Below are 27,394 nucleotides of genomic sequence, written 5' to 3' on the forward strand. Positions count from 1 at the left end.
GCGAAAAAAGGAGTTCATTACTTCATTTAGCTTCCACAGCGATAAAGGTACATTATTTTTTCTTTGTTGTGGGTCCCGGAATTTGGTTTTTCTTTCTTTTTTTTTTCCAGTCAAATGATGGGAATTCTGTTGCCACCTTAAAAACCACAACGACTCGCCCAGTCAAATAAAGACGCTTCACGGAATTTTTTTTATTGTTTGGCAGAATGAGAATCATATGCAGGCATGCAGTCCACAATTCCAATCCGTCAACTAGGAGGCTGCTGCATCTCTAGTCCTTAAAAAAAGTGAACAGATGATTTGTCCCATCTTATTTAGATGTGTCAAATAGAGGAAAATTATTAGGTTCAGATACGAAACATAGAGATAGATCTAGACCTCAATAAAATATTGATATGTGGAATGTACACATGTCCGTAAAATTTTAAGTCAAACACGTCAAAAGTATAAGTAAAGCACAATTAAAGTACAGTCTGTGTGTCAATTTTGATCTGCTCAGTTCGAATTCAATCTTTTTGATAAACGGATAAAAAAGACCAACAAATCTTACATGCTAACCGTCCGAATTACTTGAACAAGACCCACTAACATATTTTAGTTTTTAAAAAATAATTACAATTTATTAACTATAGAGTTTAGAATTTTCATAAAAAATAATTAGATCATATCTACAAGTAAAAAAAAAAAAATTAAAACCGGTCATTTTCTATCAAAAGCGAGTTAGCGTGTCAACCAGAATTCGATCAATTTAATAGATGAATTTGTTTCTTAAATTGATTAATCCAAGCCCATATTTGCTAGAAGATTTGAGTTTGGATTAGGTTGATGAGACGAGAGATTTATTTATATTCCTTTCTCTAAATCTCAAGCTCTATTTAATATGAAATTAATCATAATTATCTGCTTTAACTCATCACAAATCACACTATTACATAATAGAAAAACATTAGCTATAGTCTTAGGTTTCATTTCAGTTAGGATAAATTTTTTAACTATTTTTTAAAATAATTTTTTAGATACAACTAATCTTAAGAGCTTAAACTTTCAACTAAAAAATCTTGAATTCGAATCTTATATATATTTGAATATGTTTATGTGGCTTAAATGTCCCAAAAAATAATATTTTTTTAGTAAAATATTTTTCAAGCTAAATATTTATGTATTAAAAACCCACCCAATCCACTTAAGCTACTATAGCACTTGTAACATACAAATCATAAATAAAAGGCACATCGAACCACCCTCCGGCCAACAAGCTCCAATCATGGCCCTTCCACACCCCAAGCTTCTTCCCCCGGTCTTCTTCCCTCTCCGAAACCGCCCAACACAACCTTCCCCCATCCTCCCCCTCCCCGGAAACCCTACACTCCCCCACCTAAAACACGAATCTTTCTCTCAACTCCAAGCATCAGCCAAAGATGAGTCCCTCTCCACCCTCATCACTGAGCTGGAGCAACAAGGAGATCATAGTAGCCAAACCGCAGAAGACGATCTCCTACCACCGAACCGCCAGCCGGAACACCGCCTCTCAGAGCGGTGGCGCGAGATCCACGGGCTTGGCGACTGGGCAGGGCTGCTCGACCCGATGGACCCGTTGCTCCGCTCCGAGCTGATCCGCTACGGCGAGCTGGCCCAAGCCTGCTACGACGCTTTCGATTACGATCGTTTCTCGCGCCACTGCGGAAGCTGCAAATACAACCACCGACACTTCTTCACTAACTTGGGGATGCCCGATGCGGGCTACGAGATCACCCGCTACATCTACGCTACTTCCAGCTTCAAAATCCCGAATTTCTTCGCGAGTTCTCGCCGGCCTCGGACGTGGAGCGACAGGGCTAACTGGATCGGCTATGTGGCGGTGTCGAGTGATGAGGGCAGCGCCCGGCTCGGCCGCCGCGACATTGTTGTGGCATGGCGAGGGACGGTGACGAGGCTTGAGTGGATTGCCGACCTTATGGACTATCTCCGGCCGGTGTCGGCGGCGGGAATCCCGTGCAGGGATCCGGGGGTGAAGGTGGGTTAAATGATTTTTGTTTGTTTGTTTGTTTATGATGCGAATCATGACTTGGAATATTGAAATTGTTTTAATTGCTTGATGGAAATGAAAAGAATATAAAAGGAAATTGTAGAATTTACTTTTAACTTACTGTAATATAAAAAAACAAACTTCACTTTCTAAATCCATGATTTTTCTTAACCAGGTCGAATCCGGTTTCCTGGAGCTCTACACAGGCAAAGACCCCGGCTGCCTCTTCTGCAAATTCTCGGCGCGAGAGCAGGTGCTCGCCGAAGTTCGGAAGCAGGTGGAACTATACAAAAGCTCAGGAGAGGAAGTGAGCGTGACGATGACTGGACACAGCCTGGGGAGCGCGCTGGCTATGTTAAGCGCGTACGACGTAGCGGAGACGGGGGTTAGCGGTGGTTCGCCGGTGTGCGTGTTCTCGTTCTCGGGTCCGCGCGTGGGGAACGGGAGGTGGAAGGAGAGGTTCGAGGAGGGAGTGAAAGCTCTGCGAGTGGTGAACGTGCATGATAGCGTGCCGAAAGTGCCGGGGATTTTTTTCAACGAAAGGGTTCCGGAGGCGGTGAGGAGGATGGCGGAGAGCTTGCCGTGGAGTTACAGTCATGTTGGGGTGGAGCTAGCGTTGGATCACAAGCTCTCGCCGTTTTTGAAGGACACGGGGGATCCGTCTTGCTATCACAACCTCGAAGCACATCTGCATCTGCTGGATGGGTACGTTTTATATTTTCTATGCCTGAATTATTCGTCTCGTACTGGTGTAATAACTTAGAACGTTTAACTGGGAAGCTGATATGTCCATGATTCGGGATTTTTTGTTTTGTTACGAGGAAAGTACTGTTCTTAGGTCAGTGAAAATCACGGTCGACTTAGCATGCAAATCACGCCAATTTACACGAGCCAACACTTAAGGCTTTCACTGCTTGTTAAGAGATTCGAATCAAGGACCTAGGCTTTGCCCAGCCGGCTCTTCACCACCCGGACAAGCAGTAGTGGGTGATTCGGGATTATTTAGAATTGATACGTACCAAAAATTGCTTCACGAATCTTAAAATATATTTAAGTTGGAAATTTCTAAAATCAAATTCGGGATCATATGAACTCCAATTCCAGCAAACTTATTGTCGAACAAAACGTCTCAGAAAGACGAACCCAACAATGCTAAATTCGACTCAATTCGAGCCCAAATGGGTCCAAATCGAAAACTCAAAGCTTATTTGGGAGATTCAAAGCATTAATTGGATGACAAAATAAAATCCAAATATGACATGCTTATATCCAAATCGAGCAACTCGGTGAGACGAATCCAACGATTCTAAGATCGCTGAATTCCAACATCGTTAAGACACTTAAACAGTTAAAAAACTCTCTATGATCAGGGGAATCATTAATATGAGCCAACAGATGGAGCACTACGAATCTGCCAGGGATCTTTTTTATATTTACAGGGTGTGCCACTCATGAAAATTTATAAATATACCCCTCACTCTCTACATGAAGGGGAATCTTTGACTAAAGATTGGACAGAGCTCTAAGGCTTCAAGAGCTCCAGCACCATCGCCTATAAACCCACGTCAGCTATCGTCGGACCACCGCTAGGGCATCTTTCACTGCCGAACTTCCGCCCGGCCACCGCCGAATTTCGGCTCGACTGTCATCAGACCACTGCCCGACCGTCAATCGTTGCCGGACTTCCGCCCGACCGTCGTCGGACCACCATTCGGCCGTCAACCACCGGGGACTTCCGCCCGACCGCCGACCATCGTCGGACTTCAGCCAACCTTCATCGGACCACCAGCCAACCAAAGGATTTCAGCCAGACTATCATCAGACCGCCGATGGAATTCGACCTGACCGTTGTCGGACCACCACTCGGTGGCCGACCGTCGTCAGACTTCAGCCTGACCATCGTCGGACCACCACCCAGCCTTCGACTTTCGTCTGACAACCACTCGGCCGTCAACCACCATCAGACTTCTACCGGCCGTCGACCGCCACCACACTTTTCCCCCGACCGCTGACCGCCATTGGACCTCCTCTCGCGACCAGCCATTTATTGTCCTCCACTAGGCTACCAAAGTACGGTCCCTCCGTCCATTGTTAATAGACAATGATCTTTTCGATCTCTGTCTTCCGCCGACTAGTGCTCTTCCGACCTCGTTGCCTACCAACTACGGTCTTCCGACCTTCGTCGCCAGATAATTGTATTTTCGACCTCTATTGCCCGCCGACTACTGTCCTTCCGACCTTCATCACTCATCGACTATGGTCCTTCCGACCTTCGTCACCCGCTGACATTTATACTTCCGACCTCAGTCGCCATACAACAATCTTTCCGAACTTCTTTGCCCGTTGCCTAAGGTCCTTTCGATTTTCATCGCCTGCCCACTATGGTCCTTCAGACCTCATTCGAGAGACAACAGTCTTTACGACCTCTGTCACCTGTTGCCTACAATCCTTACAACCTTCGTCGTCCAACGAATACAATACTTCCGACCTCCGTCGCCAGAGAATGGTCTTTCTGACCTCCTTCGCCCGCTAACTACAGTCCTTGTGACCTTCGTAGCACGCCGATTGCGGTCCTTCTAACCTCCGTCGCTAGACAATTAACGATCGTTCCGACGTTCATCTCTAGATATTGGTCTTTTCAACCTCTGTCGCCTACCGACTACAATCTTTCCAACCTTCACCGCCCGTCGATTACTGTCCTTTCGACCTTCGTCGCCAGATAATGGTTTTTTCCGACCTTCGTCGCCTGCCGACTATAGTCCTTACGACATTCGTCACTCGTCGACTGCGATCCTTCTAACCTCCATCGCTATACAATGGTCTTTCCGACCTTCATCGTCCGTCAACTACAGTCCTTCCGACCTTCGTCACCCATTGGCTATGATCCTTCAGACCTCCGTCGTTAGACAATGATCTTTTCAACCTCCATTACCCATCGACTATGGTCCTTCCAACTTTGTCGCTCGCTGACTATGGTCCTTTTGACCTTCATTGCATGCCGGTTATGATCCTTGCAACCCCCGTAACTAGACAATGATCTTCCCGACTTTCGTCGCCCGCCGACTATGGTCCTTCAGGCCTTCGTCGCCTGCCAACTATGATACCGCCGACCAAACAATCATATCATTGTTTGTTCTTCCAATTTCCACCATGTAATGCACTCTATATGAGGAATAAATGCTACACCCTCTCCTTTATCGGATTGCGTGTCGGATCTTTGTACAATGTTAAGACATTAAACATTATATTGCTCTATCGCCGCGAATATTCCAAGATGCAACAAGAATTTCAGAAAGCGTGGTTTCCCTATTTCTGAAAGGAAAAGCTTTTCTGTGGCTAGAGGAGCGGAACAGGGTCAATAAAATTGATTTGTGAATAGCATAAATTTTTTATAGGAAGTAAAAAAAAATGGAGTAATTATATTTATTGAAGACGGATAAAATAGTTAAAATACTTATTCTTCTAAGAAAAAAATTCAAAGTCAGCAATAGCCTTCTAGAAGCAAACCCAACCTTTTTTTAGGGTGGATAAACTCAATATATAAAAAAGTAAATACCAATATAAATATATATATATATATATTAGCAAAAAATCTAAGCAAAGTCTTGTATTTTAGTATAATTTTTTAAATGAAAAAGAAAATTACAAACTTTACATAATACTTTGGAATTTTTGATAATATTGTATAATAACTTCATTCGAAAGAGAATCAAATATTTCATTCTCAATAAGAATGAAAAATATATCGATCAGGATTTTTGGGTCGGATTGCCGGGTTAAAATAAGTTTTCGGGTCAAAACGTGTAAATTTCGGGTCAAAGGGTCAACCCGAACCCGAAATGGGTCAAATTGTTGGGTTTTCGGGTTCGGGTTGACCTAACCCGGAATTTTTGGGTCATATTCGAATCGGGTTTTCGGGTCGTCGGGTCGTGTCAAATATTGACACCCATGGAAAACATGCAGAGGTGGGTCATATTAGGGAAAACATTTGTTTTTGAGAGGGTAGAATTCCAAAACTACCCCTCTTCTACATTAATTTTTATCGAGGACCCTGAATTGAGTGGGGATCCTCCCATGTTGCCCATCGTAAGCTCTTCTTGGTTCCACCCCCTGGCTAAAGAGATAGGCTGCAGCAAGCTGTGTTAGAGGAACAGAAATCCTATAAGAAAATTCTTACAGAAAATCATTTGAAATCACTCATTATCATTTATTTTATACAAAAAGTTATATTTTTCTGAATATATACAGAAATATTTATGCTTTATTCTGATCTTATTGAGTGGTAGAATATAATCAGTATTAGAAGGAGCATTTATTATTTTAGATTTGTTAGAAGATCTCACAGATATTTTAACCTACACTATAGAGGAGATGCGAGACTGAAAACTTTCTTAAAAGGATTGGTTATTACAAAAATAAATTTGCTTTCTCCATATATAACTAGAGGAGACTGGAATAAAAGGCTTGAACCAATTCGATTATCCTTCCCCATCTACTACCTACTCATATTTTTTTTTAACAAAACGTCTCAGAAAGACCAACCCAACGATGCTAAATTCGACTCAAATCGAAGACTCAAAGCTTATTTGGGAGATTCAAAGCATTAATTGGATGACAAAATAATATTCAAATATGACAGGCTTATATCCAAATCGAGCAGCTCGGTGAGACGAATCCAACGATTCTAAGATCATTGAATTCCAACATTGTTAAGACACTTAAACAGTTAAAAAACTCTATATGATCAGGGGAAATAATATGAGCCAACAGATGGAGCACTCCGAACCTGCCCTGGATCTTCTTTATATTTACAGGGTGTGCCACTCATGAAAATTTATAAATATACCCCCACTCTCTACATGAAGGGGAATCTTTGACTAAAGATTGGACAGAGCTCTAAGGCTTCAAGAGCTCAAGCACCATCGCCTATAAACCCACGTCAGCTATCGTCGGACCACCGCTAGGCCATCTTTCACAGTCGAACTTCCGCCCGGCCACCGCCGAATTTCAGCTTGACTGTCATCAGACCACCACTCGACCGTCAACCGATGCCGGACTTCCGCTCGACCGTCATTGGACCATTGTCCGGCCGTCAACCAACAGGGACTTCGGCCCGACCGCCGACCATCTTCGGACTTCAGCCAACCTTCATTGGACCACATACCAACCACAGGATTTCAACCAAACTATCATCGGACCACCGATGGAGTTCGACCCGACCGTTGTCGGACCACCACCCGGTGGCCAACCGTCGCCGGACTTCAGCATGACCATCGTCGGACCACCACCCAGCCTTCGACTTCCGTCTGACAACCACTCTGTCGTCAACCACCAACAGACTTCTACCGGCCATCGACCACCACCACACTTTCCCCCGACTGCTGATCGCCATTGGACCTCCTCTCGCGACCAACTATTGTTGGTCCTCCACTAGGCTACCAAGTGCGGTCCCTCCGACCATTGTTAATAGACAATGATCTTTCCGACCTCTGTTGTCCGCCAACTACTGTCTTTCCAACCTCATTGCCCACCAACTACGGTCTTCCGACCTCCGTTGTCAGACAATTGTATTTTCGACCTCTGTCGCCCGCCGATTACGGTCCTTCCGACCTTCGTCACTCGACAACTATGGTCCTTCTGACCTTCGTCGCCCACTGACATTTATACTTCCGACCTCAGTCGCCATACAACAATCTTTCCGACCTTCTTTGCCCGTTGCCTACGGTCCTTTCGATTTTCATCGCCTGGCCACTATGGTCCTTTAGACCTCATTCACAAGACAACAGTATTTACGACCTCTATCACTCGTTGCCTACAATCCTTACAACCTTCATCACCCAACGAATACAATCCTTCCGACCTCCATCGCCAGAGAATAGTCTTTCTGACCTCCTTCGCCCGCTAACTACGGTCCTTGTGACCTTCGTAGCTCGTCGACTGTGGTCTTTCTAACCTCCGTCGCTGGACAATTAATGATCGTTCTGACGTTCATCTCTAGATATTGGTCTTTTCGACCTCTGTCGCCTACCGACTACAATCTTTCCAACCTTCATCGCCCGCCGATTACGGTCCTTTTGACCTTCGTCGCCAGACAATGATTTTTTCGACCTCCGTCGCCTTCTGTTTATAGTCCTTAAGACCTTTGTCACTCATCAACTGCGATCCTTCTGACCTCCGTCGCTAGACAATGGTCTTTCCAACCTTCGTCGCTCGTCAACTACAGTCCTTCCGACCTTCGTCACCCACTGGCTACGGTCCTTCAGAACTCCGTCATCAGACAATGGTCTTTTCGACCTCCGTTGCCCGTCGACTATGGTCCTTCCAACTTTTTCGCTCGCTGACTATGGTCCTTCCGACCTTCATTGCATGCCGACTATGGTCCTTGCAACCCCCGTAACCAGACAATAATCTTCCCGACTTTTGTTGCCCGCCGACTACGGTCCTTCAGGCCTTCGTCGCCTGCCAACTATGATACCGTGGACCAAACAATCATATAAATGTTTGTTCTTCCAAGTTCCACCATGTAATGCACTCTATATGATGAATAAATGCTACACCCTCTCTTTTATCGGATTGCGTGTCGGATCTTCGTACAATGTTAAGACATTAAAAATTATATTTCTCTATCGCCGCGAATATTCCAAGATGCAACAAGAATTTCAGAAAGCGTGGTTTCCCTAATTCTGAAAGGAAAAGCTTTTTGTGGCTAGAGGAGCGAAACAGGGTCGATAAAATTGATTTGTGAATAGCATAAATTTTCTTATGGGAAGTAAAAAAAATGGAGCAATTATATTTATTGAAGACGGATAAAATAGTTAAAATGCTTATTCTTCTAACAAAAAAATTCAAAGTCAACAATTGCCTTCTAGAAGCAAACCCAACCTTTTTTTTAGGGGGGACAAACTCAATATATAAAAAGTAAATACCAAAAATTATATATATTAGCAAAAAATCTAAGCAAAGTCTTGTATTTTAGTATAATTTATGAAATAAAAAAAATTACAAACTTTACATTCTACTTTGTAATTTCTGATAATATTGTATAATAACTTCATTCGGAAAAGAATCAAATATTTCCTTCTCAATAAGAATGAAAAATATATCGATCAGGATTTTCTGGTCGGGTTGTTGGGTCAAAATGGGTTTTTGGATCAAAACGTGTCAATTTCGGGTCAAAGGGTCAACCCGAACCCGAAATGGGTCAAATTGTTGGGTTTTCGGGTTCGGGTTGACCTAACCCGGAATTTTTGGGTCATATTCGAATCGGGTTTTCGGGTCGTCGGGTCGTGTCAAATATTGACACCCATGGAAAACATGCAGAGGTGGGTCATATTAGGGAAAACATTTGTTTTTGAGGGGATAGAATTCCAAAACTACCCCTCTTCTACATTAATTTTTTTCGAGGACCATGAATTGAGTGGGGATCCTCCCATGTTGCCCATCGTAAGCTCTTCTTGGTTCCACCCCCTGCCTAAAGAGATAGGCTGCAGCAAGCTGTGTTAGAGGAACAGAAATCCTATAAGAAAATTCTTACAGAAAATCATTTGAAATCACTCATTATCATTTATTTTATACAAAAAGTTATATTTTTCTGAATATATACAGAAATATTTATGCTTTATTCTGATCTTATTGAGTGGTAGAATATAATCAGTAATAGAAGGAGCATTTATTATTTTAGATTTGTTAGAAGATCTCACAGATATTTTAACCTACACTATAGAGGAGATGCGAGACTGAAAACTTTCTTAAAAGGATTGGTTATTACAAAAATAAATTTGCTTTCTCCATATATAACTAGAGGAGACTGGAATAAAAGGCTTGAACCAATTCGATTATCCTTCCCCATCTACTACCTACTCATATTTTTTTTGTATGTGAAAATATGCATTTGTTCTGATGAGAGTTATAGGAGATCTATTTGCCTATTCTAAAAATTTATAATTTTCCTCTAAAGGTAGGTGCCGCCGCAACGCTAAGCTCTTTGTATTTTGATCAAATTAATTCTAAGCGCTGGGGGTGGCACTGCGGCGTAGTGGTCTCTCAAAGGAGCGTTGTGACGTGCAAGGTTGGGTGTCGCGATGCCAGACATGAATTTTAATTTAAATATCATTTTCCTCTAAAATGAAAATCATTTCATCACTTAGAGGCAGCCGGCTAGTGAGATAAAGTAGGAATTCTGAAGAGAAAAGGTCAATTTTGGGCGACTTTGGTTCTTTTTTTGCTGGCAACCCAATTTTGAAACTTGTATAGTACGAGGTAGGTTGCATTTTGCCTCTATCAATTTTAAAAAATAAAATAAAAATTGAATTTTTTTTATTTAATTTTTATTTATGCAGTCTAAAAATAAGGATAACTTTACACTTGTAAAATTTTGACCGCGTAATTTTCTATATGTTATAGAGACAAGGATTTTGGATATTTAGATAATTTTTTGAAAATTTACACCGAGGGTTTAGAAACTGTGCTTTTTAATTGTCTAAAAAATAACTCTAATCCTAGAAAATAATATTATAGTACTATTAAAGATTTAAAATAATCTATGAACATTCTCTGATAATTTGGTTATGTTCTGAATAGTGCATTTTGCTCAGTACTTAATCCCACTGCCAAAAGCATTCAATTAAATTTCAAAATAAGTTTATTAAATTTTTTTTATTGCAATGTAATACATTATATATTTATCTACTTCAAATGTGTGATTTTGAGAAAATTTGGTGTACATGAGGGAAGTTCTATTCTTGTGCTAAAAATATATGAAGTTATATTCTAGTGATATATGCACATTCTTTTATGTTGCTGGGCATTGGAAGTCATAAGGGCATATTTTCTGATATATAAAAATGGTAGTCATAAGGATTATAATTCTTTGAATTCTATTCCGATGAGAGGTATAATAAGGGCTTGATGGAAATTTGCTATTTTCTTCTTTTATATATAAAATACTTGTTTAATTACTTTTCTGCATTGTTTATGTTTCTGAGAGCTACAATCCCTACTTTATTCGTTATAGTGATGATTATGAACTACTTTAAAACTCATGTGAATGCTTAATAAATGAATTATTTAAAAATTTAGATCAATAAGTGTGACATGCTGTGCTATGTTGGCTCAAGTTTATCTGCATTCTATTTCAAGGCCTAGAAAAGGAAAATAGTTCATTAAGTAGTTGAGTCAGGATTTGATATAGCTGAGTCTATATAGGTTTTTATTTTTTTATTTTTGTATTGTCATGTCTAGCTATTTAAATTACTCTATTATATAGTTAAGTTGGTAGTCATGCATTGTGATATATATATATATATATATATAGAGAGAGAAATAAAAAGAAATTTTGTATATGAGTTTCTTTTTATATATTTGTAGTTATTAACATATCTTTGGTATGTTGTTTATTTCCTAAAGTTAATCAAAAGAAGAAAATCCAAAAAGATTTCCAAAACTATGATTTTGGGTTAGCCTACCGCAAGTTAACACGATAGGACTTATTATGTGTGTGGGTCCTATCGAGAGTTGTGACAGTCTATTTTTGATATTATAGCAACTGTTTCTGAGAAACTAACTGTAAAATAGAGCTATATAATTCTAGAGACAGTCACTCGTTTATTTATAAGCGTTACTTCAATTTATTGATCTTGCCTTTCATATTATTGCCTATTCTTTTTGTTTGTTACTTTGTGGATGGGGGATTGTATCATAGTCAGTAAGGTATGCTTCAATTACATAGAGATATCTGATATGAAGTGGAGGTCTAGTCTGATTCAATTGCCTATATCTAAATTTGATGTCATCTTAGGTATAGATTGGTTGAGCTAGGGTCATCATAGGTATAGATTGGTTGATCTAGTATAAAGCTCAGATTAATTGTATGAATAAGTGATTCACTGTATCTTGGTAGTGATAATTATTTCTTGTATGGAGTTAAAAGGTGTTTTATCATGTTTAAATTCTACTGTGAAAATAGATAAGTTGTGGAAAAAATATTGTAAGGTATTTCTAGCATTTGTTCGGGACATTAGTATAGAGTTTGGATTTCTTTTTGATGTCTCAATAGTACGGGAGTTTTTGGATATCTTTCCTGAGGAATTAGTGAGTCTGCCTACAAACAAAGACACTGAGTTATGTATTGATGTATTTCTCGGTACGACTCCAATATCTAAGGACCTATCTAAGATGATACCAAAAGATCTTCAAAAATTGAAAGTATAGCTACAAGTGTTAGTTGATAGAGGATTTATTTGTCCTAGCATTCTCTGTGAGGAGCAAATATTTTGTTTATGAAAAAGAAGGATGATACGATATATATGTGTATCGATTATAGGGAATTAAATAAAATCTTAATTAAGAATAATTACCCTCTATCTAAGATAGATGATTTGTTCGATCAACTCATGCGAACCTTTATAATTTTTAAGATTGATCTAAGGTTTGAATATTATCAGGTGAAGGTGAGAGAAGTAGATGTAGCAAAGACTATTTTCAGCTCCAGATATTTACATTATGAGTTCTTACTCATGTCTTTTGGGGTAATTAATGCTCCAATAATTTCCATAGATATGATGAACAAGATATTCATGAAGTATCTAGACGATCAGTTCATAATCATATTTGTAGATGATATTTTTGTTTATTCTGCTTCTCAGGAAGAGCATTTGACTCATTTGAGGATTATTTTAGAGACATTGAGGCAACTTCAACTGTATGTTAAGTTCTTCAAGTGTGAATTCTGAATGAGGAGTTATTCTTTTCCGAGGCATGTGGTGAACAACACTGGTATTTTTGCTGAACCCCATAAGGTTCAGGATGTTGCTGGTTAGCCAATACTTACTATTGTACTTGAGGTAAGTAGCTTTTTAGACATGACCAACTGCTACTGGAAGTTTGTGAAGGGATTCTCTCAAATTTTTGTGCCTCTAATGATAATCACTCATAAACCAGTGGCTTTTATCTAGATGTCTGACTATGAGAAAAGTTTTAAGTGATAGAAGGACTATCTCAAATATGCTCCAGTTTTGACTATTCCATCTAGTATGAAAGAATTCAGATATTCAATGATGCTTCGTTGAAAAAACTGGGATGTGTTCTAATGCTTCATAAAAAAAATTTATAACTTATGCTTCTAAGCAGTAGAAGCCATATGAGAGAAATTATCTGACACTTAATTTGGAACTTGTTATCATTACATTTGCTTTGAAGATATAAAGATACTATATGTTTGGAATTGGTTGTGAGATTTTCATTGATCATTAGAGTTTAAAGTATACATTTGCTCAGAAGAATATGAATTCAAGGCAAATGAGATGACTTGAGCTAATTAAATATTATCATTTGACTATTCAGTATCAACCTGTTAAGGTGATTGTCTTAGAAGATGCTTTGAGTAGGAAACCTTCTGGGATATCAAGCATGTTTCTTGCTTTTAATGATTTTCTAATACGAGATATGAAATGTTAAAGTTAGAGGTGATTTCTCCAGTGGAATCCACAAGATTATGTTATTTCGTATTCAATTATCATTCAACTACCTCTTCAAGGAAGGATTTAGGAAGCCTCAAAGTCATATACAAAATATCTAAATTTTATTTACCAAATCAAGTCTAGAAAGAAATATAAACTGTAAATATCTAGTTTTGGTGTTATTTTTTACAAGAACAAATTATGAGTTCTTAGTTTTGGTGATCTGCGATCAATTATTTTACACGAAGCTCATTATTCAGAATATATTATTCATCTATGAAGCAACAAAATATTTAGTAAGTTAAAAGGTATGTTCGGGTGGCCTAAATTTAAAAAAAAAAAGATGTGATATATTTTGTTGTTAAGTATAAGTTGTCCTATTAATTAGTGAAGGCAAAACATCATCAACTTAAAGATTTTATGCAACCATTATATATCTATTCCAAAGTTGAAATGGGAAGAAGTTACAATGGAGTTTGTTATGGTATTTCCCACATCGAAATAGGGGCATGATGTCATCTAGGTTGTGGTAGACCATATAACAAAGTTTGCACATTTTACTCTAATCCCACTTTCTAATTTGGTGGATAGATTGACACAAGTATATATGTGAGAAATTATTCAATAGCATGGATACCAAAATGATTATTTATGATAGAAATGGTAGGTTTACCTTTAGGCTATGTAGAGATATTCAGCAAAGCTTGGGCACTAAACTGTATTTTAGTATGGTTTTTTATCCATAGACTGACATATAGTCCAAGAAGACTGTTTAGGTACTGAAAGACCTTCTAAAGTTAAGTGTTCTGGATTTTAGTTATAGCTAGAGATTTTATTTCTTTGATTAAATTTGCCTATAATAATAGCTTTTAGTCAAGTATATGCATGGCTCCATACGAAGCTCTGTATGGTAGGAAAAACATAACCCCACCATCTTAGACAGAGGTGGGTGAAAGAAGATTAATTGGGCTAGCTTTAATTGACGATGCTATTGAAAATATTCATCTAATTAGGGATATATTAAAAGTTGTACAAGACAGATAAAAATAATTTTATAATACTAAGCATCAGGCTATGGAATTCCAGGTTGGAGGTTTCATATATGTAAAAATTAGGCTAATAAATGACATCAGCAAGATTGAGAAAAAAAATGAAAAGATGAGTCCAAGAAGCATTGGACAATTTCAAGTAATGAAAAGGATTGAAAAATCCGCCTATAGGTTATAGTTGTCCAATCATATGTTTGACATTCATAATGTATTTCATGTTTGTCTTATGAGGAAATGGGAATCCGATTTTGAAAATCGAATATCTACAGAAAAAGTTGAGATACATCCGAATCTTAAGTTATAGAGAGAAACGAAAGAGGATTCTAACTTACAATGTTAGAAGTCTAAGAAATAAACAGATTTTGATGATTAAGGTTCAATGAAAGAACATATTGAAAAAATAGGCTACTTGGGAAAAAGAATTTCAAATAAATTAGCTATATCCTAAGCTGCTTTAATGATCTGTGTTTTGAAATGTCGAGGATGACATTTGTTTTGAAGATGGGAGAATTGTAATGCCTCCAAAATCAGTATACATTTCTAGTTGTTCTCACCTGATCTCATCTAAGATAATCCACAATTTTTGCATTCAATCCTTCTACATGTGCTTGAAATGTTTTGTATGCACGTGAAAGTCTACATGTGTTCTAATATCGGTCCCTAGGGATTTGTTTGTATGTTATGAAAATCTGAAGTTTTCCCCTCAGGCATCATGGTGTTGGGATAAGCGGTGCCATGACACTGAGCTCTATGTGTTTTGATTAAACTAATTCTAGGTTATGGCATTAGGGGTGGCACTACGGTACAATGCTCTCCTAAAGGGATGCTGAGGCGCACAAGGTCAGGCACTGCAGCATTAGACACCGCAGCATTAGACATGAATTTTTAATTTAAGTATCCTATTTTACTAAAATGAAAACCATTTCGTACCCCTTAGAGGCAACTGGCTACTAAGAGAGAGAGGAAGGATTCTAGAGAGAGAGAGAAGTTCAATTTTGGGAGACTTTCCATTATCTGTTGATGGTCTAATTCTGAAAGTTGTCTAGTTCAAGGTATGTTACGTTTTACCTATCTCAATTTTTAAAAATAAGATCTTTTAAATTTTTTCTTATTTAATTTATATTTCTATAGTCTAAAATGAAGATAATTTTACACCTGCAAAATTTTTCCAATGTAACTTTCTATATTATAGAGATAATGACTTTGGACGTTTAGATTTTTTTTTATACCAAGGGTATCTGAAAAATAACTCTTACTAAAAAAAATAATATTGTGGTTCAATTAAAGCTTCAAAATAATGCTCTAGACAATATTTGGTAATTTGGTTATGTTTTGAAATAGTGCATTTTTGCTTAGTAGTATATCTGCTGCCTATCATTAAAGCATTCAACTATATTCAGAAATGAGTTTATTTATATTTTTTTACTACAATGTAATGAATTAGATATTTATCTGCTTAAAAGATATGATTCTAAGAAAATATAATGTATGGGGGAAGTTATGTTCTAGTTTTAAAGGCACATGAAGTTCTGTTACGGTACTATATACACATCCTATTCTAATGTTGAATGATGATTCTAGTGTTATATGCATATTCTATTCTTGTGCTAGGCATTATGAGTTATAAGGGTCTTTTTTTTTTATATGCCACATTGGATTCATTAGGGCCAGAATTCTTTGTATTCTATTCTAATGGGAGATACAAGGGTATGAGGGAAATATATTATTTTTACTCTAATATATGAAATAATTATTTATTTACCTTCATGCATTGTTATTTAAGTTTATGATAATTGCAAGCACTATTATGTTCCATACAATGATGGTTACGAACTGCTTTAAAACTCATTTCAATGCTTAATAAATAAATTATTTGGAAATTGTGTGTGTGTGTTGACTATTTCTAAATTTAACTTTTTTACATCTCAAAAATTAATGTAGCTTCAGTGGTAATCATCTAATTTACTATTCCTAAAGATTTCCACTCAAAGTATATGCAACAACATTAGCCTTTCTTGGTTGATACTAAATACTGAGATCATAATCTTTAATTAACTCCAACCATCTTTTTTCCCTCAAGTTCAACTCCTTCTAATATAAAAATATATTTTATACTTTGATGATCTTTATATATTTTACATCTTACTGTTTAAAGAAAGTGCCTCCAAATTTAAGTGAAAAAATGATTAATACCAACTCCAAGTCATATGTAGCATAATTTCTCTCATGTGATTTCAATTGTCTTGATGTATATGCCATTATTTTATCATGCTATATTAAAATGCACCCCAAGCCTTTCAGTGATGTATCACTACATATTTGGAATCCTTCAATACCAGATGGTATAGTCAATATAGGTGTAAAAACTAAAAAAATCCTTAACTTCTTGAAATTATCTTCACATTCTATTATCCACTCAAATGGTACTACTTTTTGTGTTAGTCAAGTTAAAGGAAGTGCAATATGAGAAAATCTCTTAATTAATTTTGATAGTAGCCTCTTATACTAAGAAGACTGCACACTTATGATACATTAGTAGGTCTTTGTCATTCAATAATAGCTTGGACCTTCTAAGAATCTATAGATTTTCCTTCTCCACTTACTAAATGTCCTAGAAATGAATTAGTTTGTAAACAAAATTTACACTTTAAAAATTTAAGATACAACTTATTTTGTCTCAATGTTTCTAATTATAATCTCAAATGGTTTGTGTTATCTTCTTTTGTTCTTGAATATACTACATCAATAAAAACAATCACAAATTTATCTAAATATAACTTAAACATCGAGGCGCATTCTGGTGTAATGACTGAAATTTTTGTAAGAAACTCCGTAGTTAAGTGTGCTCATCCCAGAGCAATTCTAGGATGGGTGACCTACTGAGAAGTTATACCAATTGGGCAAAATCGTGAGGCTCTTAGGCCAAAGAGGACAATATCTCGGTACTTAAGAGTTTGAGCTGTTACAAATGGTATCATAGCAATATACCAGCCAGAAGATAGGAGCTAAGTGTCATACAAGACAAAGTGCTATGTCATTGGAGCCACATCTTGAATCCTATATTGGACAAAGTGCTATATGATTGGAGCCACCACTTGAACTTATAGGGGCCACCTTTACAGTCCTATCTGCTGATGGATAATTATGGAATACATATGCTGACGAGAATGTTAGTTATTTAAGTGAGAGGAGATTATGAAACCCCTTAAGTAAAAAGAAAGCTAACTCTTAAACATCGAGGTGCCTTTTAGTGTAATGGCTAGAATTTTTGTAAGAAACTCTATAGTTAAGCGTGCTCATCCCAAAGCAATTATGGGATGGGTGACCTACTAGGAAGTTACACCAACAAGGCAAAACCATGAGGCTCTTATGTCAAATCAGACAATATCTTGATAGTTAAGAGTTTGTGCTGTTACAGGGGAGGCCATAAGGATGGGTTGATTCGGCTCTTGCTTGTTCGTGCATCCCAAAACGAGAGAGGGAGTTCTTCGTGCGAGAGAGGCAGACAGGAGAGGCTTTGTGCGATCCCAGAGAGAGCGACAATCGATCCATTCGGTATTCTTCTTTTTCTTCTTCTTCTTTTCAATTCTTCTTGTTGTTGTTGTTACTCTTCTTTCTCGCTTACAACCCTTAATAGCCCTTCTCTTTTCTTTTACTCGACAACTGCATCAGCTCTTGGCCACTTTTTCCTGGACTAATTTTCTCTAGGAAATTTAGAGGAACATTGTATGATTTTTCTTGAGATGAAAACTAATCAATATACATGTCTTACCTCTTTCGAAGGGAAGCTTTCCATGCAATGAGATTATGTTTTTTGAAGAGTGTTCTTGACCAGAAAATCTGTTCTTGACAAAGTCTAGCCCATCAGTCGGAGGTTGACCTCGCTATAGTCGTTGCCGGCGCTGACTCGAGTTGGCGGGACCTGTCGGGTTGACCCAGGTCCGAAGTAGGTCGGGTCAGCTTATGTCTGATTAGTTTTAAATTGGACCCGAACCCAAGCCGTGAATCGATTTTGACAACCCTACTTATTAGATAACTAAGCTCTACATAAATATATTTCTCTTATTTATTTGTCACATCAAACGTGGCTCGGGCTCTTTATGATCACTTTTGCATTATTAATAATAATAGACAGCCTTGCCTTATAACAATAATTCAAATCTAGTCAGTCAATTGTACGCCCAGAGGCAACAAATAATCAAACAATTTAACGAATTAAAAAATTCAACTTTAAATGAAGGACAGTTTTTAACATTATTTTTTACTATTTTCATTAAAATGGGTTGGGATGCTTTCTTTCTACTTCTTAAAGTAGTTTTTTAATACAATAATTAAAAATTTTGTTATAGGAAAGCCATCTCAAACGAAGCCTAAATTTTTGTGCTGAAAAGATGCTTATGATAGCAGTAAGAAAGTCGATCTAAAACGAAACTTGATACAATTTTCTTATTACTTTTTTAAAGTACTTTTTACTACATAAATTTTTAATTCAAAAAATTTTGATATTTGAAAATTGTTTTAGAAAGTATTAAGAAATTTGTTCCAAACAAGCCTAATACTTCGGCTTCTTTTGAGAAGGCTTTCTTACCGCTTCTTAAAGCAGTTTTTTAGACAAAAAAAAATTACTTTTATACTAAAAAATTGTTTTAAGAAACAGTAAAAGAGTCGTCCCAAACGAAGCCTTTATTTAAAGCTGCTTTCTTATTGCTTTATTTTTTGAACAACAATCATAAATTTTATTTTGTCATTATTTTTGCTGCTTTCAAAAATATTTATATTAAAAAGTTATTTTATATATTCGTTTAAAAAAATATTTTCTCAACAATAATTTTATATTCATCTTTATAAAAATTACAGATCCTAAATTTCACCAATTTTTTTTTAAAGATAAGAATCAAAATAGTCCTTTGATTATTTACAAATGATCAAAATGATCTTCCACTATTTAAAATTTTTATTTTACTCCTTTAATTTTCTTTAAATAGAGAGCTAAATGCTCCGATGGAGTAACTAATTTCATCTTTATTTAAAAAGCTATGAGATCAAATAACTGCTTTTAATGAAAATTTATTTTGATCTTATATTTTTCTCTTTTTTATAATTACATATTTGAGACTTTCGACAAAAAAATAATTAGTCTAAAATCCTGATTATTTGTACTAAAAAATGGGTTATGAGCAGATACCACGGGCCGGGACAAAGGTTTGTGTTGGCGAGCGGGCGGGACCCGGCGTTGGTCAACAAGGCCTGCGACTTCCTCGAAGACCATCACTTAGTACCTCCTTTCTGGCGTCAGGACGAGAACAAGGGAATGATTCGGGCCGCCGACGGCCGCTGGGTTCAGCCCGATCGGCCCAAAATCGACGATCACTCCCAAGACACCCATCACCACCTGCGCCTTCTAGGCTTGCTCAGAGATCATTAAACGGCCCGACTTCTATCTCTCCCTCTATTCTCAGGCCAATATTAGAGAAATTATTCGGTGCGGAGTTCGGGCATATCTTGCATCTGGGATGAATTATTCTGTGCGGATATTTGATGTTGTCCGGAGTGAATCAGAGCACACCATGTACAACGACTGTATACCCGTTGTGGCTCTGATTCGCCTCTGAACAGTCCGATGTCCGCAGAGAATAATTTCTCTGCATCTGGACTCCAATCAAAATTGATCTCGTCACCAGTACGCACGGTGTGTATTTTACATAGCTTGTGTACAATTTTATATGCAGTATGTGTAAAGACGTCGCGGTCTATTTTGATTAGAGTCCAGACGCAGTCGACCTCGCACGGAATAATTTCTCCAAATATTAATGGAGTGATTTTGCGCTTCAGAGTTGAACATAATACCTATAATTATGTGTGTATTATTTCTAATTCACTGAATCATAGAACTGTTGCATGTTATTATATGTTTTTGGTTTTCTGCACATGGTTTGCCTCTTTTGTTCATGTGCTGAATCACTGTCAAATTGCTTTCCTCGGGTCAGTGGACCCGTGGACCCTTATATATATATGAATGAAGGAAAATTTAAAGATAAAATTAATTATTTTTATTTTTTATTTTAATTTAAGGAAAGAATCATGTTATTTTAAAAATACAAAATAATATTTAAGTGTTTCTTAAAAATAAGTATTAATATAAGCTTTGGCCACTGCGATTGTCATCATAATTTTATATAAATAAATAGAAAAAACAAAAAATTCAAATATTAAAATAATCCTAAATGACCTATATAATATTAAATTTATTTTAAAATGAATGTTACCACATAAGATAATTAATTATACTTGTTTTAAAATAAGTTAAATAAATTTGGGATTTATTCTTCCTATTAATTCAGAATATTTTGAGTTAAGTTTTTTTAATTATATGTATAATTATTTGAAATTACATTCAACTTCGAGTTAATATTTCATAAGATTTATAATTATTAACAGTTGCATTCAATTTTATTTTATTTTTAAAAGTTATTCTTTATATTCTGATTGCTTTAATTTAATGCTTCTTAAAATAGCATTTTAGTACAATTTTTTTAATTTTTTCATTAAAAAAATTATTTAAGAAATAGTAAAAAAGCCATCCTAAATGAAACTTAAAGGATCAAAATTATGATTTTTTAGGCATATTAAGAAGGAAGGATTTATCTGTTATTTGGTAGCCGGTTTGTTTAGTCTGATTATTAATAAGTTCTAACACATTTCAAGTGATCCTCCAATATGGTTTTGTCATTCTTAAGCTTGACTTTTGGTCATAAGCGTCTGTCCATTCTCATCACACCATCGAAGATATTAGATCTAAATTTGTTTATGAGAAACAACAAAACTTTACTTTCAAGAATAGTTAAGAAATAAGAGATAAGAGGAGAAGAAAGAGAATCCATAGATAGATTATCTGAGATTTCACTAAATTGTAAAAAGATTAAAGACTTTAGCAAATAATTGAATACATCCAGCTCACCCTCTAATCCTTTTCGCATAAACTAGATCAATGCACATCAACATTAAAAAAAAAACGGCTACATTTCAACCATAAAAGTAAAATTATATAGCATGGCTTAATAAGTACTTGTTCTAAAACAAACTTAGCTTGCCTTTTACTTAATGACCAATATTTTATTTAACTTAGCTTGCCAATAGTTGGCTAATGTAATTCAAGTATGAATCTACAATAGTAAAAATTATGTCTTCTATTTTTTTATTGATTATTTCTTGTATATGTATAGATTTAAAGATTAGATGATAACATACACGAGAGATTAAAATTATACTAAAAAAAATATTAATATAAAATAATCATGATGAATCGTAATATACAATATATATTATATTGTATGATATATCATATTGTATGATTTCCTTCTTCCTTAGCTTGCCTTTTATTTAACGATCATGCTGAATGTATATATCATACTGTAAGATCAACTTAGATTAATTATAAAATTTTAATGTTTGAATTCATTATATGGTATATTTTCAACCATATTATACGACCAATATTTTTTCTAATGACTAAATCACTTAATTGCTTATCATAATTAGATTAATTTAAATAAATGGATTGTATTGGATGATGCATACCATATTAGACAATATTTTTTCTTAATCAATCAAAAAAAGAACAATAATTAAGGTTTAATTGGATATGATTCAAGATAACCAAATCATGACATACAATATGAATCATACTATAAGATCATATAGAACTATATTTTTATTATAAATTAGGGTTTTGACTTAGAGCACTTAATATAAATATATTTTTTCTAACACTAAAATATGTGTGGTAGAGGAAAATGTGAGGACATTAGTGAGATAGGTAGAAGGGAATTTTTTTTCTTTTTAGGGATATCCTTTGTTTCTTTCTTTACAAAATCCTGGTGAGATATTTTCATAAGAATTTACAAACTTGTAATAATTGGATGGCTAGCGGTGGGCGAGATAATAACTTCTAACTTAGATAGAAAGAGAGGTGTAAGATTTCTCTAATATCTATTAAAGAGAGGAATTTCTCAACCCAGTGGTGGCTTAGGGTGTGCATATAGACATTAATGTCAAATATTTGTGATAAATTAGTTTGCACCTTTTTTCCCTTTAATTTATTGCATCATCATCTTACTTTCACATGTTCTTATTTTCTTCATGTGATATGATGGGATGGAACATAATACTATGATAAATCTCTCACGTAATGAAATATTTTGAATGTTAAATTATTTTATTTTAAAACTTACTAGCTTGTTTAGATTGAAACTAGTTGTGTAGTAACAAAAAAATTTGTTGTTGTTTGCTCTATTACCTTGTGAATATTTTATCCCATTGAAACTTTCTATTTTTATTGAAAATTATAAGAATAAAAATAAATTCATTTATATTTTTATTTGTTTCAAAGTAAAAATAATAATAAATTTTAAATTTCACTTGTATATTTTTTTTAAGTTATATGTCATACATTTTATCTCAATCCATTTCAAGTGTGAGACAAGTTCAAGGTTTTTTTATGACTTCAAACATGATATGAGTTGAACTCTCTTACTACCTTAACTATAAGATGAGTTTAAATTCTCTAATGCTTTTAGGCCTGAGATGAGTTCAAGTTCTCTAATGAATTCAAGTGTGAAATGATTTACATATTTTTGTTGACTTCAAGTAAGATGGGTTCAGGTTCTTTAATTAATAACTCAAGCTTGAGATGAGTTAGGGATCTCTGATGTATTGAAGTATGGGTGAGAAACCTCTTAAGTAAAAAAAAAAACTAAACTCTTAAACACCGAGATGCCTTTTGATTTAATGATTAGAATTTCATTAAAAAACTTTACAGTTAAGCATGCTAATTTCGAAGCAATTCTGAGATAGGTGACCCACTAGAAAGTTACACCAACATGATAAAATCGTGAGGCTCTTGTTGGTGGAATTTTGAAAACATATTTTAAGAATATTAGTTTTCTTTGGGAATTTTAAGATTAAGGTTGAGTTCTAATTCTAAGGTCGAATCAACTCGTTAGAAAGAGTATATCACCCCGGGGGACAAAGATTAGTTAAGAGTATGGGCTATTACATGAGATGATTTAGACTCTTTAATGACTTCAATTCTCATGAATAAAAAAATCTCTTGCGACTTAAAGTATGAGATGAGTTCAAAGCCTCTAAAGACTTCAACTATATCATGAATTCAGGTTCTTTAATGACTTCAAGTCTTTTAGGATATTTAGATAATTCTTGGAGAGAAATGTGAGAGAGGGAGAGGGGGACGGAGAGAAAGGGAACCCATGGAGAGGAAACTAGAAAACTATTCTTTATTGGCTTATCATAAAAAAATTATTACAAACACTCTATTTATAGAACAAAAAATATTAGGATGAAATGAGACTAAGAAACAATATAATCTAAAATTGACCCTTAAACATGGATTAAATATTAACAGTCTCCAACTTGATCTTGATTTACAATGTCTAAAAAAAGAAAGATAGAGTGATCTCCTTGCTTCCTTGCTTGGATCTAGAGTTGCTTCGACAATAGGCTTTGTCATGACATCCTTGACCTAAAGACACTGCTCTGCAAGTGAGAGATGCGTCAAGAGGGGGCTGAATAGGATGATTAAAAACTTCTTTAATGAAAAAAAATATCTTTTTATAACTTTATGCGGAAGAAAATTTTATTCACAATAAAAAGATAGATTATCAATTTCAACCATGTAATTAATCGCAATAAAAATGAATGTAGAAATAAAGTGCGGAAATAATAAAGTAAAGAACACACCGATTTATAGTGGTTCGGTTAAACCATGACCTACGTCCACTCCCCGGAGACACCCTCCGAGTATTACACTAAATGTTTAGTAATTCTCCTTTAGCCCCCACATCTAGGCGGAGAAGTCCTTACAAAATCACTTCCACCTTCCCCGGTGCGGCGGAGGAGCTAGGTTCTTTGATACCAAAGATATCTTCTTCTTCCCAAAACTTCCCTCAAGACGAACCTTGAATCCGATGGTACTGAGGTGCAAGCTCGCCGAACCTTCCTCTCATCGTCTACTAAGCCACATTCATCTATGTCTTTGACTTTTAGCACTATAATCTTCTCATCACCTGCATCTAAAAGTTTTTGACTCACACTTTGCTCGTAGGCAATGAGTGAACCTATTAGATTATCTATATAATTAATAAGCATTCAAATCTTTTGATTAACATATAGCCGTGATTTTGGCATCAAATTTATCAAGTAGAGAATGTAGAATTTTGTTAACATTTTTAAAGTTTGAAAGTTCTCTGCCTAAATTATGCAATGACGTCACAATCTGAGTAAACCTAGTATACATGTCTAAGATTATCTCATAAGGTCTCATGCAAAAAAGTTCATAATCATGCATTAGAATATTCAACTTAAATTGTTTAACTTCATTAGTACCTTCGTATGTAATGCATAATCTACCCCAAACTTCTTTGTCAGTAGTACATGTAGATATTCTCATATAATCATCAGAATTTAATGCACAGAAAAAATAATTCAAACATTTAGCATTTAGTTGAGCATTAACTTATTCTATTTTACTCCATTCAGTAAAAGAAATATCAAATTTAACTCCATCTATAATACGTGATGATACAGAATAGCCAGTTTGAATCATATGCCACGTTTAGTAATCAATTCATTACAAGAAAGTAGACATGTAAATTTTTCAAAAATTAAAAGTAATATTTTCAAATAAAAGTAATTGCGTAATTAAATAACCTTCCATAATGTTACGATTTCCAGAATATGCCATGATAAATTTTTTTCAAGGTTTTTTAAAATACTATTTTTGAAGCCCACTCTGATACTAATTGAAAGTATGAGATGTGCCAAGAAGGGATGAATTGGATGATTAAAAACTTCTTTAATAAAAAGAAATATCTTTTTATATCGTTATGCGGAAGCGAATTTCATTCACAATAAAAAGATAGATTATCAATTTCACCCACGCAATTAATCGCAATAAAAATGAATGTATAAATAATAAAGGAAAGAACACACTGATTTATAGTGGTTCAATCAAACCATAACTAACATCCACTTTTTAGAGGAACCCTCTGAGTATTACAATAAAACTTTAGTGATTCTTCTTTTGCCCCCACAGCTAGGCGGAGAAGTTCTTATAAAATTACTTCCACCTTCCCTAGTCTGTCATATGAGTTGGGTCCTTTGACACCAAAAAGATCTTCTTCTTTTCAAAACTTCCCTCAAGATGAACCTTGAATTCGATGGTATTGAGGTGCAAGTTCGCTGGAGCAACCGTGTGAAATCTCCTTCACACTCCCTTGAAACCCTCTCCAAGGATATTCTCCCTCTCTCAAACTCCACCCTTTTATCTATCCCTTTCAAGTTCTCTCTTTAAGTTTTCCCCAGAAAAATAAAGCTTTAATGGATACCAAAGACTCTTACAATGACTTATGAGAGTGCTTAAATAGAGGGCTAAAAAAATCCTTAAAAAAACTCAATTCAACCATTATGATCATACAATACGATCCAATATCGTACAGTACGATCAATACAAAATAACCTTCGTCGTGGTACAAAGGATTACAACAACAACAACACAACATCAAGCCTTTATCCCACTACGTGGGGTCGGCTACATGAATCCTTTTTCTCCATTATGTCCTATTAAAGGTCAAATTCTTGTTTAAATCTAATAAAGAAATGTCATTCCTAATATTTTCTAACCAAGTCTTTTTAGGTCTGCCTCTACCTTTCTTAACACAAGTCAAATCTAATACCTCTACTCTCTTAATCCTCTGTGGTACGAAGGATTACGAATAGGCAAAATTTCTGAATAATATCCTACAGTACGATATAATATCGTGCAGTACGATATGTAAAGTCCTTTTGTTCGTACAGGACAATTGCTGGGATGACAAAAACTTGTCTATGTACATTGTATGATACGAACCACTTCGTACAGTACGATAAGCATTTGTTGATATTTGGGATGAATGAAAATAGTCTCGGTTGATCGTACAGTACGAACAATATCGTACATTATGATAACCAATCAGAAATAAATCCTTGATTTACGTACTAATCATGGGGTTAATTTAAGTATTCAAAAATACATATGGTATGATATGATCGTACAATATGATCAGTTCAAATTTTATGAATTAATAACTTCTTTAAATTAATCTGGCGGCTAGGGTTTTTAATTAGAAAACCCATTATACAGTATGATATACATCATACGGTATGACTTGTTTACATATAGCTGTTTGAGCTAGATCAGATTGTACAATACGATTTAAACTAGTACAATATGATCGACAGAGAAAAAAATTCCTTCATTTTTAAAACCCTCTCCCCCTATGTGTGTGCATGATTGCTCAGTCTTGCATACAACATTACAGGACTTAACTTAAGAAATGAAAATTACATACTCATTTAATATAACCAATTATACACAATCTTGAGTCTTGAATCTTCAAAGAACGGTGCATGATGAACCTGAAATATTAATCAACACACAAACAAATATACACTATAAATACTAGGAGAAATAAAAGATTAATTAATATTATTTGTTATCATCAAAATCATACACTCGAAAGCCCGAGTTACAACATGCTCCACCTAATTCCATCAAGATCTGCATCCAAGAAATGACCCACCTACTAGGCATATGATACATCCATCCATCCCACGATTCCAACCTAAAGCTCCATGGGATTTCGATCATGATCTCGAATCCCTTAGAGCAACCTTGCGTGCCCTACACAACATCCTATGCAATGCCTGCCCATGTGCTGCACTCATCCTATAATCCGTATGTTTGGCATTTTACCTGAATCGCTTTTCCCCTCTTCCCACGCACTTGAACAAGTAAACCTCTGTTGATC

At 35.7% G+C, this 27,394-nt stretch overlaps 1 protein-coding gene across 3 annotated transcripts; it reads left to right on the forward strand.

Annotated features, from left to right (window-relative positions):
- Positions 1 to 1,251: 1,251 nt before the first annotated feature.
- On the forward strand, positions 1,252 to 20,057 carry LOC110109396 (phospholipase A1-Igamma1, chloroplastic). 3 transcript variants are annotated; one of them, XM_020840455.2, is made up of 3 exons: positions 1,252 to 2,014; positions 2,202 to 2,731; positions 19,713 to 20,057. In XM_020840455.2, exons 1-3 carry the CDS (start codon positions 1,265 to 1,267, stop codon positions 19,954 to 19,956), a joined length of 1,524 nt encoding a protein of 507 aa, XP_020696114.1. In that variant the 5' UTR covers positions 1,252 to 1,264; the 3' UTR covers positions 19,957 to 20,057. The 3 variants fall into 3 exon arrangements, with proteins under 3 accessions (XP_020696114.1, XP_028550510.1, XP_020696116.1); XM_028694677.1 differs by lacking the exon at positions 19,713 to 20,057 and adding an exon at positions 15,321 to 15,671; XM_020840457.2 differs by lacking the exon at positions 19,713 to 20,057 and adding an exon at positions 12,670 to 13,124.
- The last annotated feature ends 7,337 nt before the right edge of the window (positions 20,058 to 27,394 follow it).

Source organism: Dendrobium catenatum, unplaced genomic scaffold, assembly GCF_001605985.2.
Source record: "Dendrobium catenatum unplaced genomic scaffold, ASM160598v2 fragScaff_scaffold_537, whole genome shotgun sequence".
Classification (NCBI taxonomy): Eukaryota; Viridiplantae; Streptophyta; class Magnoliopsida; order Asparagales; family Orchidaceae; genus Dendrobium; species Dendrobium catenatum.